Source organism: Metopolophium dirhodum, chromosome 6 (genome assembly GCF_019925205.1).
Source record: "Metopolophium dirhodum isolate CAU chromosome 6, ASM1992520v1, whole genome shotgun sequence".
Taxonomy (NCBI): domain Eukaryota; kingdom Metazoa; phylum Arthropoda; class Insecta; order Hemiptera; family Aphididae; genus Metopolophium; species Metopolophium dirhodum.
Window position 1 is genome coordinate 28,216,814 of NC_083565.1, and position 19,039 is coordinate 28,235,852.

The 19,039-nt window shown below is 24.7% G+C and overlaps 1 protein-coding gene and 2 pseudogenes across 1 annotated transcript; all 3 read left to right on the top strand.

The window, feature by feature from the left end:
* Positions 1 to 5,572: 5,572 nt before the first annotated feature.
* Positions 5,573 to 6,851, top strand: LOC132947481 (cytochrome c oxidase subunit 1-like; annotated as a pseudogene).
* LOC132947626 (cytochrome c oxidase subunit 2-like) lies at positions 6,612 to 7,596 on the top strand (annotated as a pseudogene).
* A 3,684-nt stretch (positions 7,597 to 11,280) lies between these two features.
* On the top strand, positions 11,281 to 12,610 carry LOC132947627 (piggyBac transposable element-derived protein 3-like). The gene is made up of 3 exons (XM_061017910.1): positions 11,281 to 11,767; positions 11,831 to 12,153; positions 12,242 to 12,610. Exons 1-3 carry the CDS (start codon positions 11,281 to 11,283, stop codon positions 12,608 to 12,610), a joined length of 1,179 nt encoding a protein of 392 aa, XP_060873893.1.
* Positions 12,611 to 19,039: the final 6,429 nt, after the last annotated feature.

Here is a 19,039-nt window from a genome sequence, read left to right on the forward strand (position 1 = left end):
TTGAATATCCTTTTATTTCAACAAGTCAAATTTTTACAACAATTTACTTTTCATATTTTTTTATTAATTTTTATATTATAAAAATATGAGATAAATTATCAACTTAATAAAATCAGTTAATTAATTTATTTAAAATATTTATTTTGAAAATAAAAAATAGAAATTAATTCTATTAACTTAATACTAAAATTAATGATATAAGTTAAATAATTTAATAGAAAAATTAAATACAAATAAAAATAAGGATAAAGGTAAAATTAATTTTCAAATTAAATATATTAATTTATCATAATGAAAACGTGGTAAAAACCCACGTAATCAAATAACTAAAAATATAAATATTAAAATAAAAATATTTAAATAAAATTTATTCATTATTAAACCAAAAAATATTTCACATAATAATATACCTATAAATACAATTCTTATATATTCAGATATAAAAATAAAAATAAAAGATAAACTTCTAAATTAAACCCAGAAACTAATTCTGATTCTCCTTCAGAAAAATCAAAAGGAGAACGATTCATTTCTGCTAAAAATCTAATTAATAACAAAATAAATATTAAAAAAAGAAAAAAAAATTTAGAATTTATTTGATAAATATAAAAATCATTTAAATTAAATCTATTAATTAAAAATATTAAATTTATAAAAATAATTATTATTCTCACTTCATAAGAAATTATTTGAGAAATAAAACGAATTATCCCTAAAACTGAATAATTAGAATTAGATGATCATCTAATTATTAAAAAAATATAAACTATTAAACTTGAACAACAAAATATATTAACTAAACCAAAACCTATAATATAATTTATACAAATATAAGGATAAATAAATAAAAAAAAAACAGAAATTAATAAACCTAATATAGGAGAAATTATAAAAATTAAAAAATTAATATTTCTAGGATAATTAACTTCTTTAAAAAATAACTTTAAACCATCACCTATAGGTTGAAAAACACCTTTAATAAAAAATTTATTAGGACCTTTACGTAATTGAATATAACCTAAAACTTTACATTCTAATAAAGTAAAAAAGGCTACTCTTATAAAAACTATTAAAAATAAAATCAAAAAATTAATAATTATAATAAATATAAAAATTACTATCTATAATTAAAATTACATAATTAAATTCTAAATATAACACAATTATCTGCCAAAATAGTTAAATTAATTTAATTCACTTAGTAAAAAAATTTAATTTAATTTTAATCCTTTCGTACTAAAATAAATTATTTTTTAAAAGATAGAAACCAACCTGGCTTACACCGGTTTGAACTCAAATCATGTAAGAATTTAAAGGTCGAACAGACCTAATACTTAAAATTTTGCACCTAAGATTAATCTTAATTCAACATCGAGGTCGCAAACTAATTTTTAAATTTGAACTTAAAAAATTAATTACGCTGTTATCCCTAAAGTAACTTTTTCCTATAATTAAAAATTTTAATTCAAATAATCACTAAATAATGTAAAATTTTAAAAAAAGTTTAACAATTTTTTTTATCACCCCAATAAAATAAATAATAAAATTAAAATATTTATAATCCAAAAAAATTAAAATTAATATTTATAAAGTTTTATAGGGTCTTATCGTCCCTTTAAATAATTTAAGCTTTTTTACTTAAAAATAAAATTTTAATTATATAAATAATAAAGTTTATTTCTCATCAAATCTTTCATACAAGTCCTCAATTAAAAGACTAATTATTATGCTACCTTTGCACAGTCAAAATACTGCAGCTATTTAATAAATCATTGATCAGATACTATATTAAATTAAACTTAATACAATGTTTTTGTTAAACAGATGAAAATAATTTTTGCCGAATTCATAATTTATAAATATAAATTATACTTATTTAATCATTATTACTAAAAATTTAATATTAATTAATAAAATTTAATAAAAAAAATAAATAAATTTATAATAAATTAAAACTAAATAAATAATACATTTTTACAAACTTATAATAAAAATTTCTATTCCTATAAATTATTAAAATAAATAAATAATTATATAAAAATTATAAGCTTATCCCTAAAATAATTTAAATTTAAAATATTAATATATAAAATCAAAATAACTTTTAAAATTTTAAATTAAATTAAAATCTTAAATAACTAAATATAATATAACGAATTAAATTTCAAAACTAATATTATTTTATAAATATTTATAAAACAATAAATTAATAATAAAATTAACTCTATAAATTTTGAGAAATTAAAAAAAAATTAAAAATTTTAATTAACCCTGATACAAAAGGTACTAAAAATATTCTTTTAAAAATTTAACTAATTCTTTTACAATACTATTAAACTATAAATCTAAAAACTAATTTTTACTTAATACTAAAACCCTAAATAAATAAATTACTTTTATAAAAAATAAATAAAAAATAAATATATTAATAACTTTAATTTAAATAAAGTTTAACAACATCCTATCATTGTAAATGATATACTTAAATTTAGATATTTATTTATATCAAATATAATCTTTCTAAATACACTTTCCAGTACATTTACTTTGTTACGACTTGTCTTATTTTTAATAAGAATGACGGGCAATATGTACATATTTTAGATCTTTATTCATATTAATTAAAAAAATAAATTTACTATTAAATCCAATTTCATTTTAATTTTCATTTAAAATCCAAAAATAAAATTTAATGTAACCCATTATACATTTATTTATTAACCACATCTTGACTTAACATAAATCATAAAAATAAATAAAGAAAATAAATTTTTAAATATATTCATGACAGCGATATATGAACTATTTAAAATAAGTAAAATTAATCGTGGATTATCAATTAAAAAACAGGTTCCTCTAATAAGACTAAAATACCGCCAAATTTTTTAAATTTAAAGAACATAACTATTAATTTTTTAATAAATTAATTTAAGCTTTTATAATAGGGTATCTAATCCTAGTTTTAAATAAAATTTAATAGAATAAAATAATTATAATAATAATTCTTAATTAAATTTTACTTTATTAAAAAAAATTAAATTATAAATTATACTTAATACTAATAACCAAACTATTTTACTTGTATATTATGTTTAACCGCAACTGCTGGCACATATTTAGTTTATACTTAAATTAATAATTAAATCTAAATCTCTTTAATATTTAATATTTAATACTGAGAATTATTAAAATCCTTTAAGAACTTATTAACAATCAAAAAATTTCATGTATTTTCTTAATTAAATAAAATTTTATAATAAAATAAATTATATTTATATGTAAAATAATAATAATATGGTTTAATATTATGAAAATAAACAATTTTTAATTAAATTTTAATTTTATTAAATTTATAATAAATTAAAATTTTTAATTAAACAATAAAACTCGAATGAATAAAAATAAATTTTCCAAATTTGAAGACAAAAATCATACACAATTATGTAGTTATACCCAAACATTTCTCACAAAAATATTTTAGTTAACGAATTATGATAAAAAATCGAATGAAGAATTTTTATTTTTGCAATTTTTGAAAAACCAAATTATACAATTCTTAGTAATTTAACTCAACTTTTTTAAATAATTAAATTTTCAAACTAGAAACCTTATATATATATATATACAATAAATATATGTATATATTCATATAAGGATTTATATATATATAATATAAGCTATATAGATGTATATATGTATATATAATATAAGCTATATATATATATATGTATTATATATATATACTATATATATATATGAAGTCTATATATGTATACTACTATATATATTAATAAATCCTCTATATACTCTTTCTTCTTTCTTTTTTTTTTTAAAGGAGGGCTACGCCCCCCTTTTTAGACAATTACAAACGTCATGCCTCACTAAAACATATTTTTTTTTAAATTTTATTGAGATTATTCCCAATCTCTATCTAAACCAAGAAACATTTTTTTACTAAACAATATTTTTTAAAATAAAATGCCTGAAAAAGGGTTACTTTGATAGAGTAAATCATGTATTATATATACTTTTATTATACTTTAAGAAACTATCTAATCCATAAATTTCAAAAATGTATATGCATAAACACCTAAGTATATATCATAGAGAAAAATAAGCTAAAATAAGCTTTTGGATTCATACTTCAAATATAGAATAAAATTCTTTTTTCTGATAAATTTAAATTTAACAAAAATTATATTTTTTACATTATTAATATTTAGAACTTTAATATCAATTTCAGCATCAAATTGATTATCAATATGAATAGGATTAGAATTAAATCTATTTTCAATTATTCCAATTTTAAACTTTAAGTCATCAATTTATTCAATTGAAGCTAAAATAAAATATTTTTTAATTCAAGCTTTTGCTTCAATTTTATTATTAATTTTTTTAATTAATAAAAATTTATTATTTATAAATAATGATAATATTTTAATTATAATATCACTATTAATAAAATTAAGATTAATACCTTTCCATTTATAGAAGGACTGAATTGAATATCATGTTTATTGATAATAACTTGACAAAAAATTACACCTTTAATTATAATTTCTTATTTAAGTATTAATAAAAATATAATTTTTTTAATTGTATTAATCTCAATAAATTCAATTTTTGGTTTAAATCAAAATTCAATACGTAAAATTTTAGCTATATCATCAATTAATAATACTACCTGAATACTATTTGCAATCTTAATAAATTAAAATTTATGAATTAATTACTTTTTAATTTATTCTTTATTAATTTTTTTAATTATTAAAATACTTAATAATTATAATGTTAATTATATTAATCAAATAAAACTATTTAATTAAAATTTTTTTTTCAAATTAAATATATTAATATTAATTTTCTCAATTATAGGTTTACCCCCCATAATAGGATTTTTAATAAAATGAATACTAATTAAAACTTTAATCTATAATAATATTATTATAATAATATTAATTATACTAACTATTTTAAATTTACTTTTTTATATTAAATTAACTTATTTTATATTATTTAATTTTAATCTTTTTAATAAATGATACCTAATATATAAAAAAAACAATTATGATTTCATTATATTAATAAATTTTTTTAGATTATTTTTTAGTTACTTATTTATTTATTAAGGTTTTAAGTTAACTAAATAAACTATTAATCTTCAAAATTAAAAATATTATATTTTAAACTTTAATTAAATAATTAATACCTTTAAATTTGCAATTTAATATCATTTAATATGAATATAAGATTTAATGATAAAAAGATTATTTAATCTATATATAAATTTACAATTTACAACCTATTATCAGCCATTTTATCTATAAAATGAATTTTTCAACTAATCATAAAGATATTGGGACTTTATACTTTTTATTTGGTATTTGATCAGGTATAATTGGATCATCTCTTAGAATTTTAATTCGTCTAGAACTAAGACAAATTAATTCTATTATTAATAATAACCAATTATACAATGTAATTGTAACAATTCATGCTTTTATTATAATTTTTTTTTATAACAATACCAATTGTTATTGGTGGATTTGGAAATTGATTAATCCCTATAATAATAGGTTGTCCTGATATATCATTCCCACATTTAAACAACATTAGATTTTGATTATTACCCCCATCATTAATAATAATAATTTGTAGTTTCTTAATTAATAATGGAACAGGAACAGGATGAACTATTTATCCACCTTTATCAAATAACATTGCACATAACAATATTTCAGTTGATTTAACTATTTTTTCCTTACATTTAGCAGGAATCTCCTCAATTTTAGGAGCAATTAACTTTATTTGTACAATTCTTAATATAATACCAAATAATATAAAATTAAATCAAATTCCTCTTTTTCCTTGATCAATTTTAATTACAGCTATTTTATTAATTTTATCTTTACCAGTCTTAGCTGGTGCTATTACAATATTGTTAACTGATCGAAATTTAAATACATCATTCTTTGATCCAGCAGGAGGAGGAGATCCTATTCTTTACCAACATTTATTTGGTTCTTTGGACATCCTGAAGTTTATATTTTAATTTGACCTGGATTTGGATTAATTTCACATATTATTAGTCAAGAAAGAATAAAAATGAAACATTCGGTAATATTAGAATAATTTATGCAATATTAACCATTGGATTATTAGGATTTATTGTATGAGCTCATCATATATTTACAATTGGTATAGACGTTGATACACGAGCATATTTTACATCAGCAACTATAATTATTGCTATTCCTACAGGAATTAAAATTTTTAGATGATTAGCTACTATTTATGGATCTAAAATTAACTTTTCACCTTCAACAATTGGATCTTTAGGTTTTATCTTTCTATTTACAATTGGTGGCTTAACAGGAGTAATTCTTGCTAATTCATCTATTGATATTATTCTTCATGATACTTATTATGTAGTAGCTCATTTTCATTATGTATTATCTATAGGAATTGTATTTGCAATTATTGCTAGATTAATTCATTGATTCCCTATCTTTACAGGATTTTCTATAAATAACTTTATTTTAAAAATTCAATTTATTTTAATATTTATTGGAGTAAATTTAACTTTTTTCCCCAACATTTTTTAGGTTTAAATGGAATACCTCGACGTTATACAGATTATCCTAATAATTTTTTATTATGAAATATAATTTCATCAATTGGATCAATAATTTCAACATTTAGAATTATCATTTTAATTTATTCAATTTGAAATAGAATTTTTTTAAAAAAAACAACAATTTTCAAATTAAATTTAAGAAACTCTATTGAATGAATTCATAATTTACCTCCATTAGAACATTCATATTCAGAATTACCTTTAATTATTAATTTCTAATATGGCAGAAATTATATGCAATGAACTTAAAATTCATTTATAAAGAATAATCTTTTTTTAGAAATTATAACTTGATTAAAACTAAGATTTCAAAATAGAAATTCACCATTAATAGAACAATTAATCTTTTTTCATGACCATACAATTTTTATTATTATTATAATTATATCAACAATTACTTACATAATATTATTTATTATAAACAATACATTTATTAATATTAAAATTTCAGAAAATCAAATAATTGAATTTATTTGAACAACAACTCCACCTATTATTTTAATTTTTATTGCTATACCTTCTTTACATTTATTATATTTAATAGATGAAATTAAATGTCCTATTTTAACAATTAAAATTTTTGGTCATCAATGATTTTGATCTTATGAATACTCAAATTTTTCAAATATTGAATTTGAATCATATATAATTAATGATTTAAATAAAGAAAATTTCCGTTTAATTGAAGTAGATAATAAAACTATTATTCCATTTAAATTTAATATTCGACTTTTAATTTCATCAGATGATGTTATTCACTCTTGAATTATTCCAAGTTTAGCAATTAAAATTGATGCAATTCCAGGACGAATAAATCAAATTAATCTTTTTATAAATCGTCCTGGAATATACTTTGGTCAATGTTCAGAAATTTGCGGAATTAATCATAGATTTATACCAATTCAGATTGAATCAATTAATTTAAATAAATTTATCTATTGAATTAAAAACTTTTAACTCATTAGATGACTGAAAAGCAAAGTAATGATCTCTGACGTGATCTAGACGTGGTCTAATTAAGCGGCCGTCGCCGATCTCTGCATATCACGTACCTATATAGTACATATCATATATATATATATATATATATATTAAACAATATCTCTGCGGAATAAAAGGAACACATAAAATTAACCCCGACAAGTCGTATCTCGCACGTACGTGCTGTACACAGTAATAATAATAATATATAAGGCGGCAGCGCCCTAGTGACTATTAAAACAAGTCTGCGCGCCTACACAAATTCGCCGCGCAGACAAACCTTAGATGGTGGTCAACCAAGTCGCGAGAGATAATGTTTGTGTGTGTGTGTGTGTGTGTGTGATTTTGCTCGCAAGCTGAGTTTGCATATTATAGTGTGCAGGTGTGTTCCAAGGCCGTACGCTCACGACGACGACGACATGGAGACTTGGACGACAGCGGCGTCATTTGTAAAATTATTATCCAATATATTATTATATTATCTAGGCACCTGTATATAGGTGTAGGTAGATAGGTATTATTATCAACATAATATGATGCGTTTTTCATTGGTAATTTTTTATCAAGCGGAATAACGCTGCGCTGATGTTATAATAATAATAATAAATCAAAACACATTTTGATACGCGCGAATTGAGTAATCCGTCGCATATCATGTACACATCATTTTTCTACTGCGACCTGCGACTATATTATAAAAAGTAAGATGCATGACAAATTAGATCTATTTTGTCATGGTAAGATGTATAATTTCGTATATTTAAATAATTTTTTTGTACCTATGGCTACGCTATTATATATTTAAAGTCGCACCCCAACCACCAGCACCCACGAGCCGCCACTGAATACACGGCATGTACACATGCCGAGCATGTCTGCAAGTTGCAACGTTGGTAGATTAGCTAACGGCCGACACGATTTCGTCTGTGACCAAAACACGCAAAAATCATCATCGTATTTATTTTTGTTTAATCGTGCTTTACCGGTATCTAGGTCCTTGACTTCGAAGTCCTGGTATATATGTATATAGGTATTTATGGTAATATACTGGTACCTATATGTAATATGTATGCATGTATTACAACAAAAAAAAATCCGTTCTTACAACAGCCTCATCAATTCACAATAAGCCCTCACATATATGCATTGTGGTCCGAAACTCCGAAGATACAGTTATGGTATTTTTTAACCGCGGGTGACTGTTACTCAACAAAGACTTAAACATAATATTCAAAATAGCTGACGAAACTTTCAAAAACGTCAAACGAATAATATCGGTTTAATCACTGCAATATTATATTATACATATATATATATATACGAATTCTTCGCTGTTTAAATACTCTGATGCATGCTACGCGGTCGTTTTAATAAGTCAATTACAAGATAATTAAGGGTACGAGTTACTGTATTCGATTGTAATGTAAATTATGTGTATTTTATATTTAACAAAACATATGGTATGCAAACAAGTAATTACGTTATTTTTAAAAAAAAAAACATTGCGTCAAATTAAAATGTCCTATTTAGTATAATATATATGTCACAAAAATAAATAAAAGTGCACATTAAATTGATATAGATACCGTGTCTAATGCCATCTAGGTATGTCGTTTTTGAAAACAATTCAGTTGAACATTTAAAATAGTAGGTACCTGGTACCTATAAGAATATGGTATTAATAAAAATAACGTATTTCTCAGTGAACATGTTATCAAAACTGTAGTTCATATCTTGTTAATATATCTTAGACAGTTATTTTAAAAGATTAAAACTGACTCGATAAAAACATTAAAAACCATTAGTGTAGGATATAATTTTCTTTAAACGCAGTATAAAGTAACAACAAATGATACATGTATATATACGGTGTTGTAAATGCATGTACTTATGTACTTTAAAATATTTTACATACGATAACATATTATGAAAATGTTTTTTTTTTGCTTGGCTGCTTTGCTACCTTCGAATCCCACGTCATCTGTTATGAACAACTGGCCATAAAATATGTTTAAACGTGGCACGGAATGCGGTGCACACTGCACACCTTTAAGCCTTTACAATCAGAAATTAGATATTGGATTACGAAACCGATCGGACGGTTCAATATTATTATAATGCATATGTTGAATACAAACCAAAACGTGTTTACTACGTTTTGACCAAAGGCCGTGTCACCATAACCCTTCTGCTTTGTCAATAATGAATAGAACTTAACAATATACCTACCTACAGTGTTGTCTTTTTAAAATCCCTGACGAGGCCTTATTATTGTTATATTTTTCCCGCGACCTCAGAGAAAAAATAAATAGTGATTTTCAAAATATTTCTATCTAAAAACATCTACTTGTATAATAATACGCGTGTAGGTACAATAAATATAGAACAAACGAAAATTCTATCAATGAGATTAGACTATAAAAGTTTAATAAATAATTCAAATTTCCTAATTTAAAATGTATATAATATATTACAGTGTTCAATATTTAAGTACATTGTACATAAAAGTAAGTAGCTAGTTGAAATCCGACGGTACATATAAGTACTATCACTTTTAAAATATATATAAAATCAATATGAAACAATTTGTACGTTATTTCCCGTCGGTACTCTACAGTACCACTATATCTATCGAAAAAAAAAGTAAGATATAATTCTATTTAATAAGTACGTAACGACTATTTTTGGATGGGATTTTCTTGAAATCGGTATCGGGAGATTGCTCGTACAATATTATCGTTTATATTTATCAATAATCATTGTATTGAAATTATAAAACGGCAATTATGTTGGCATGTGTGTGTAGATTAATTATATTACTTGGTTAAAATGTTTTTATATAGATTTCCTGTTTATAATGCGATTATAATCAATTGGACTTGTGCGTACCGTCGGTCAGCAAGTGTCGTCGCGTCTGACGCGTCGTGTTTTCGTGTCTATAGCGTTTGTTGTCGCGTACTCGCTTGCGTCGTGTGTTTGTCGTTTTGATCCATTATTATTTTATAATTTGATCATTAATATTGTCGTACAAATATGACTAATATTAATGAAGACGAAAATATACATAACTGGCTGAATGAAGAATTTCCATTGGATAATAACATGCTAACAGATGAAAAGATCTCGGATGATGAAAATATTGATTGCGAATCAGTTAATGATTTTAGTTTACCCTATGTTGATGAAGTTGCCGAATCGATGGAAAATAATCCCTTCGACGACTATTTAGTAGTTTTGGATACTGACGTACAATCACATTTACCCACTGTAGAAACTCAAGAGCCAGTCGTTATAAATGTACCTGCGACTCCGGTTCCAGGCCCATCTACTAAATCTTTGCCCCCAATAAAAAAAATTTAAAAAAACTTATTACAGACAAATAAAAAAACAAGTTCGGACTCTATAACTTCCTCAATAACTACAAATGCTGACGAAACTTAAGAATCATATTATGAACCTAATCGAAAATAGTCTAAAAAAAATAAAACAACTGATATACCAAATTATTGCCTTCCAACTGGACCAGTAGATGAACTTTTTTATGATGAACGGCTACATCGGTTTTTCTTGAACTTTTAGACGGCTTTCTCGATCATCTTGTTTTTCAAACAAATTTATATGGTACTCAAAGAGATGAAATACTGAACATAAAACGACACGAAATGTTGAATTTTATTGGAATTAATTTTTTTATGGGTTATCATAAATTACCTAGCTGGAAAAACTATTGGTCAACTTGTCCAGATCTTGGTGTTAATTTAATATCTAATACAATGCCACGAAATAGGTTTGATCTAATATTATCAAATTTACATGTCCAGGACAACACTTTAATTCCTCCGAATAATACAGACGAACTTTTTAAACTTAATCCATTGATTGATTATTGTACTGAAAAATTTTCAAAATCATATTATGACACGAGGGAATTATCAATAGACTCGTCTATGATAGTTTTTAAGGGAAGAAGTAGTATGAAACAATACAACCCCATGAAGCCGATAAAGCGAGGCTATAAAATATGGTGTATGTCTGATCAGAATGGTTATATAAAAAATTTTAAAATATACCAAGGTAAGGATGAACAAGTGCCTGACGAATTGAAACATTTTGGGCTTGGAGAAAGAATCGTACTGCAACTGTCTAAAAGTGAGTGGAATAAAAATAGATGCTTCATTTTTGACAATTATTTTACGTCTATTCCTCTTTTAGAAAAACTTAAACTCGAAGGTTGTTTAGCTTATGGCACTATTCGACCAAATCGTAAAGGTTTACCAAAATTGGCTGATGATACAAAATATAAAAGGGGAACTTATGACTACCACATATCTGATTTAGGTATTAGCGTCTTTAAGTGGAAAGACACAAAAACTGTTCATTTTTCATCAAATTATCATGGATCTGAGGTAACAATAGTTTTACGTAAAAACAAAACTGGGGAAAAAAATAATGTCACATGTCCGCAAGTTGTCAAAGACTACAATCGTTTTATGGGTGGCGTAGATCACGCAGATCAATTGCGCACGTCGTATGGAGTAGATCGGAAGTCAAAAAAAATGGTGGCACAGATTATTTTGGGGTATTCTAGATATAATGTTCATAAACGCATTCGTAATTTATAAGGAACGGCATGGAAAAATACCACTTTTGGTATTTCAGCGTCAAGTTGTACAAAGCCTTTTATCTGAAAAAGAAGTTATGACTCCGTCTCGAGCACATTTATTTCAAAAACGTATGAATACAGAAAACACTAAAGTACCGAAAAAAAGAAGAGGAAAACAGCTATCAGTTTCTAAAGAAGTCAGGTTGCATAATCGAGGAATTCATTGGCCAAAATTCACTAAAAGTCGTGGTCGATGTGAATTATGTTCATTTAAATATCAACTACAATCAAAACCGTTCTCAAAATGTTTAACGTGTAACGTTTTCTTATGTTGTAATGACAAGAAAAATTGTTTTGCTGAATACCATGACATAAACTGTAATGAATAATTTTTTTTCATGTATGCTTTTAATAATGTTAATAAATGAAATTATTATAACGATAGTACTTTTTTTATAACATATTTTATAAGGTATTCTAAATATTGAAAACCAAGTACATTTCTACAATTAATTACAGGACTTAAAAATTCTACATCAATAGCAACTTTTTAATAACTTGTTAAGTGTAATTTATTTTATAAGATATTTTAATTATCGAAGACCTAGAACTTTTTTTATATTTATTAAAAGGTTTGGAAATTTATTTTTAAACTCAAAATATAACCTCAGGTAAGAATAATATATAAAATGTATCATTGATAGGGCCCAACGGTACTTATGAGTACCATGTTAAAATTGTGAATTTGACCGACGGTACTCTGTAATACCACCATCGTAAGTCAAATTTAGGTTTTGAAAAAAAAAAATTTTTTTTCTCTTTTAAGTAAGTATAAAAAAAACATTTGGTAAAAAAATTTGAAAACTCATATTTATTTCATGGTTGGTCTACAAAGGGTTAAATGAGACCATATTAAATTATAAGTGTATATATTATAGAGCCTACGAAAGGCTTCGACCTTTGCTCGCTGTGCTCACCAACCCCTCAGATGTGTTTTATCGAAAATGCTTATTATATTTCAATAATATTCCTTTTTTTTTTAAATTATTATTTTTATTTAACTTTTTGATTGCCATAGCAATTATTAATCACTCAACAAATATTTAAAAAACTTTTTATGTATAATCTATATATATATGTCGCATCCACATAGTGAAACCACTCATTTCATGAACTGGATATCCAGATAGTAAAATTCGTCCAGATCGTGAATTTTGACGAAAATACATTATATGGACATCCATTTCATGAAATGGACAATACCTATATCGTGTACTCTGTGTAATTATTATTTTATTATATAATGGTTCATAAACTATCATTATACATTTATACGTATATTATATTTAATTTTTCACGATTGATTACTATATAGGTAATTTTCTATATTGTTCTATACACAAAAATATAGCAATTATAGTCAATAAATTATATCATAATATTACATTATATTTTTATTTTATTTTTCATAAACCATACGTATATTATATTTTATAAACAACAGTGTTACCATGTCCTATATTAAGTGTTATAAAATATTCATGAAATTAACTATAATTATAATATTTAACTATACCTATATTTCTCTATTGTTTTATTACCTAACAAAATAATTAATTGATAAACTTAAACATACCTCAAACGGCTTAAACTTTACATACATTTTGTCCTTATTATTTATTTTTACACGACGATTGATTATGACATCCACTGTTACATTGCATATTGTTTTTAAAACAAGCACACCTACTCGATTGGCAAGGATTTTTCGCCTTACACGAACAAGACAAAAATCCTTGCCCTCCTGAAATTTTTTTTAACATTAATTATCGCAACGAAAATTCAACATTTTTATCAACTTGATCAGTAGTGACTAAATGTAATTTTTTGAACAACTTAGGAGTTACATAGGTATTAGTCAACTGTCAACTGAATATCCGATAAAGAAACATTCATATGATATCGGATGTGGAATTACCGAAATTAAATTTGATATCTCTCTAATAGCCTCATATAATATAGATTACGGATAAGGCATAAAATAAAATAAAATTATTATAACCTATAGTAATCAATCGTGAAAAATTAAATATAATATACGTATAAATGTATAATGATAGTTTATGAACCATTATATAATAAAATAATAATTACACAAAGTACATGATATAGGTATTGTCCATTTCATGAAATGGATGTCCGTTTCATGAAATGGATGTCCATATTATAATGTATTTTCGTCAAAATTCACGATCTGGATGAATTTCACTATCTGGATATCCAGTTCATGAAATGAGTGGTTTCACTATGTGGATGCGACATATATATATATATATATAAATAAGTGTACATTTTGAATAAATTTTATAACTTAAGATCTACCAAACCGATTTTGATAAAAATTGTACGCTGTGCGATAAGTGGTTCCGGAGTTATGGCCTGGCGACATGGCCAAAAACAACAATTGCTTGCTATTGGTTACGGGCATGTTTGCTGATTTGTATTATTATTTTTTGTCAATATATATATAGGTATATCTTCTAACTATATAAATGTGAAATGAAAATCATTGTACCTACAGGGTAACTCTGGAACTACTTATCAGATTTTCATGATTTTTTTTTTTGTAAACGAAAGAGTATATCACGTAGATTTTAGGAAAATTTTAGGAAAATCCACCAGATAAGTAGGAAATTTGGATGTCAAAAATACAACAGTGACGTCATCTGTCCAGAAAAAATTAAACTAAATAATAAAAAATGAAGTTTATTGTTGCAGATTAAAATAATAATAGAGTATTATAATATATTGGTTTCTATTGGTTATTTGGGCATGTTTGTTGATTTGTATTATTATTTTTTGTCAATATGTATATATATATAATTGCATTTTGTGTTTAGATTAGATCTCTGGGAAGAAGATAGGCTAATTTAAAAATGGTTAAATTTGGTTTTTTTTATTAATCTGATTTTAGTATGGTTAGGTTAGGATTTTGTATTAATTGATTATATTAATCCACCATAGGTAGAATATGACAAACTTGGTATAACTTTTATACTTTAGAGTTAAATCATACACTTACGTGCAAACAGCATTGTGTCCGCGATAATACCTTAGTATATAGGTACCTACTTAACATCAAATTTCCCAAAGGACTATTTTCCACGCCTTTTTCGAGGGATCTAAATATTTTAATATAATCTTTGTAATTTCTGCATTCAATTTATCGCATTGTTTTTAAGCTAAAGAACTATTATTATGTAGATAAGATCTAAACCAGATATCGTTTTCACTTTGTCAAGTTATGTTTTTTTAGATAAAAAGAAAAAATTACTAATTTCTTCACAGTTTTCTATTTTTTTAAAGTTATTCATTCCTCGCTTGGCAATTTATTTCAAATATTTATAATTTAATTCCAATATCATTCTAGTAGTTATCTAGCTATTATCAAATCATAAGTTTTTACCGATATTTATAATATTTGCATGTATATTAAAATTTAAAACGTTCCTTCGCACTAGCCCCTCTGTTTGTTTGAAAAACAAATTTAACCATCAATTTATGCGTCATTATTTATATAATAGGTATAATAGCTATATTATGTATTTAAAGCTAACTGTGTTCAAATTAATTTTACGCATTGTTTTACTCTTTAACTTTGTAAATAATTCAAATTTAAGTCATAGATTTAAATAATTAAAATAAATCTTTCAACCGATATAATATTATGTAGGTACATTAAAATAAAAAATTTTTATCGATTACGTAATAATTATTAAGAACTCAATGAGGAACAAAAACCATTTAATATTCACTTACAAGTTACAATAACTAATTACTGTGGCATATTCATCAACAACGTACGTATTACAAAATTGAGCAATTTTTGCTTAGTAAATAATATTAATACATAATATTATACACTGTGCACATCTTATGATAACAACATAATAATATTAAGATGAGGTGTTCCATCATAGGGAATTTTCTGGTTTCAAAACGATATAATAATATAATATAAGTAATTGGTAAAGTTTAGGTTTAATATAGGATTGTTAAATATGGCAAAATTGAATCTTCTAAATCAGTGAACTTGCAAATTGATTTTAAATACCGCAGCATTTAAGCAGATCCACTGATTTTTTTTACGTCCCACATGCCACCAATAATCGTTTAGAAAAATACGAACCGCTAAGAAGACAATAATAACAAACGCCAATGTAGACCTAAATTGTCAAACTTAAATTTTATTTTTGTTTGTATTCATAACTATTCAAATATACTGTTAAGTTTATCAATATTTATTTATTTATTTATTTCAAACATTACGGGCAGAGCCCAATTACAATACATGAGTACATTAAGTATATATAATTACATTTAAATAGAAGAATATCTAATTTAATAGAACAATAAATAACAATTATAAAAATAAGATTTGTTGAAATAAGAAATGATGGTTGTTCATTAGCTATCCGCATTATACGATACATAGGATTATTACGGCAGTAGTTTGTGGAACAATTTGGGATAGAGAAGGTTGTATAAGAACGGAGGGAACTATTCATATATTATAATATAGCACCCAGAAAAGTTGTAATAGCGATCTTGCAGACGTATTATATAATATGACTATAGATGAGCAATATAATACGTTATACTGCTATTGTTTTATTGTAGGTATATACCTACGAGCAAATATAAACTCTATGAGTAGGATAAAAAAGAGATTTTTGGAACCTCAACCTGCTGGCTCAACCCTATACCTGATGGCTCAACCTGTGTACACCTTTGCTCAACCCATGGTTGCGCTTCTGCTCAACCCACGGGTTGAGTCAATCTATCACATACGTATACGACATCCATACGGTTCGGACTAAAAAAAATACGAAAATAAAAAAATTAAAGGTCATGATCCATTATGACTCATTACTTAATCCTTCACACAATGTAGATGAAGTAATCTTTATTATTTTTTTTCGTATTTTTTTTTAGTCCAACCTTTTTTTTTTTTTTTTTTCAGTTTATAACCGACGACTGATTTTTTTTTAGTCCAACCTACAGGAAACTAACCTAACCTAGTGGAGGGGTGGAGGGGGAAATATAGTCGTGCACGTATGCGAGTGAGTTTGATTTCTGAATTCGAACCGTATGGATGTTAATTATGAATTGCATGATCTTTAATGTATCTTGAGTTAAACAGTTAACGTATGAAATCATCATATATGGCGATATTGATTATAGTCTATCGATGAATCTGAATGACGAAATAAATGTATCTGCATACATTAGACTTATTGTGTTGGTGAAATGTTTCTTTTAGTTAATATTTTGAATTTTGTAAGCTATGTATTAAAATTTAACATAGGAAAATGTAAATAGTGAATATATTATGTATAACAGTTTATGATGATACTGATAATAATTATATGTGTTTTTATTAAAATTATGAAATTTGCATATGGATTTAGTATGAAAATAGTTTATATTTGAGATATAAATATGTTTATATTTACGTTCAATATGCTGATCTATAAGAACTACAGAAATATAATATTTCTCGTGTGGATGCATCTAATATGATTTTTTAATACGAATATGAAGTTTGTATATATTTTGATTGAAAATATGATATTATTATACAAATATGTGTACCTATCAATTATTTAGTGTAAAGTCGAATACAATAAAAGCTATATTTATATCAGCATTGTAGACTGTTGAAATTATACATTTTTGCGAGATTTTCAATATTTACGTATCGTCTTATTCAGATAGTTTTATCAAGATCTGAATAGTGCCTATATGTGTTGGAGTATAAATATGTTTATATTTATGATCAGTATGTTGATATTTACGATCGAATATAGAAATATAATATTATGAATATATATATATTATACCTATATAAAACCAAACGATGACTAATTATTTAATATCTACTAGAGATGGCAAGATATATCCTAACTTGTGATGGTAATATACATGTGTTTTACATTATTTGTGAAGTAAATAGGTGAACGGGTATGGTTTCAGCATAAATACCCTTATGTATTTAACGATAATTGGAGACAAATATATGATTTCTATGTTACATTGATAGAAAATCATAAAAATATAGTGGTCTTGACCGACGTGTTATAGATTTGTGTATTTCGAGATAGGTATAGTGATGAAAATCAGTGAAGATTGTAATGAGAGTATAGGTATATTATATAGCTGACGAGTGAGGCTCTATGAATACAGTTTTTATGATGTTTAATTAAAAATAATAACTTTTAGCAAAAGTATCTATGAAAATACCGGTTTTTAAAGGTAATGTATTAGTTATATAAACCTATTTTTACAGTGAGATTATGATAATTGAACACATTTTTATTGAACTTATGAAATGTTTACATGTTTTTACATAATATAATAAATGAGTTATAAAACTTGATATATATCTAATGCGATATGCTTGATGGAATGATTTGCAGACTATAGTGTAACGATTATCGTCATCGACTTCGTACATTACTCCCTACGTTGAGCAGGGCTAATATGCTGAGTGTTAGTAATGACAAATGTGTATATATATGTATGAAATATATATTATGCTGACGCGATGTTTAGCTCACATCGTGTAAATAACCGACCGGGACGCCTGGCGGTAGTTAGTTATGATAGAGTCTACAGTGAGGTAGTCGATAGAGTCTATAGTCGGCGGTTGATAGTTGGATGGTCAAGAATGAAGAGTCATAGTCGGTGGTCGATAGTGGAACTCGAGGGCTGACAACGACCTGAAGAGGACCTGCGGACGACCAGCTCAACCCGCA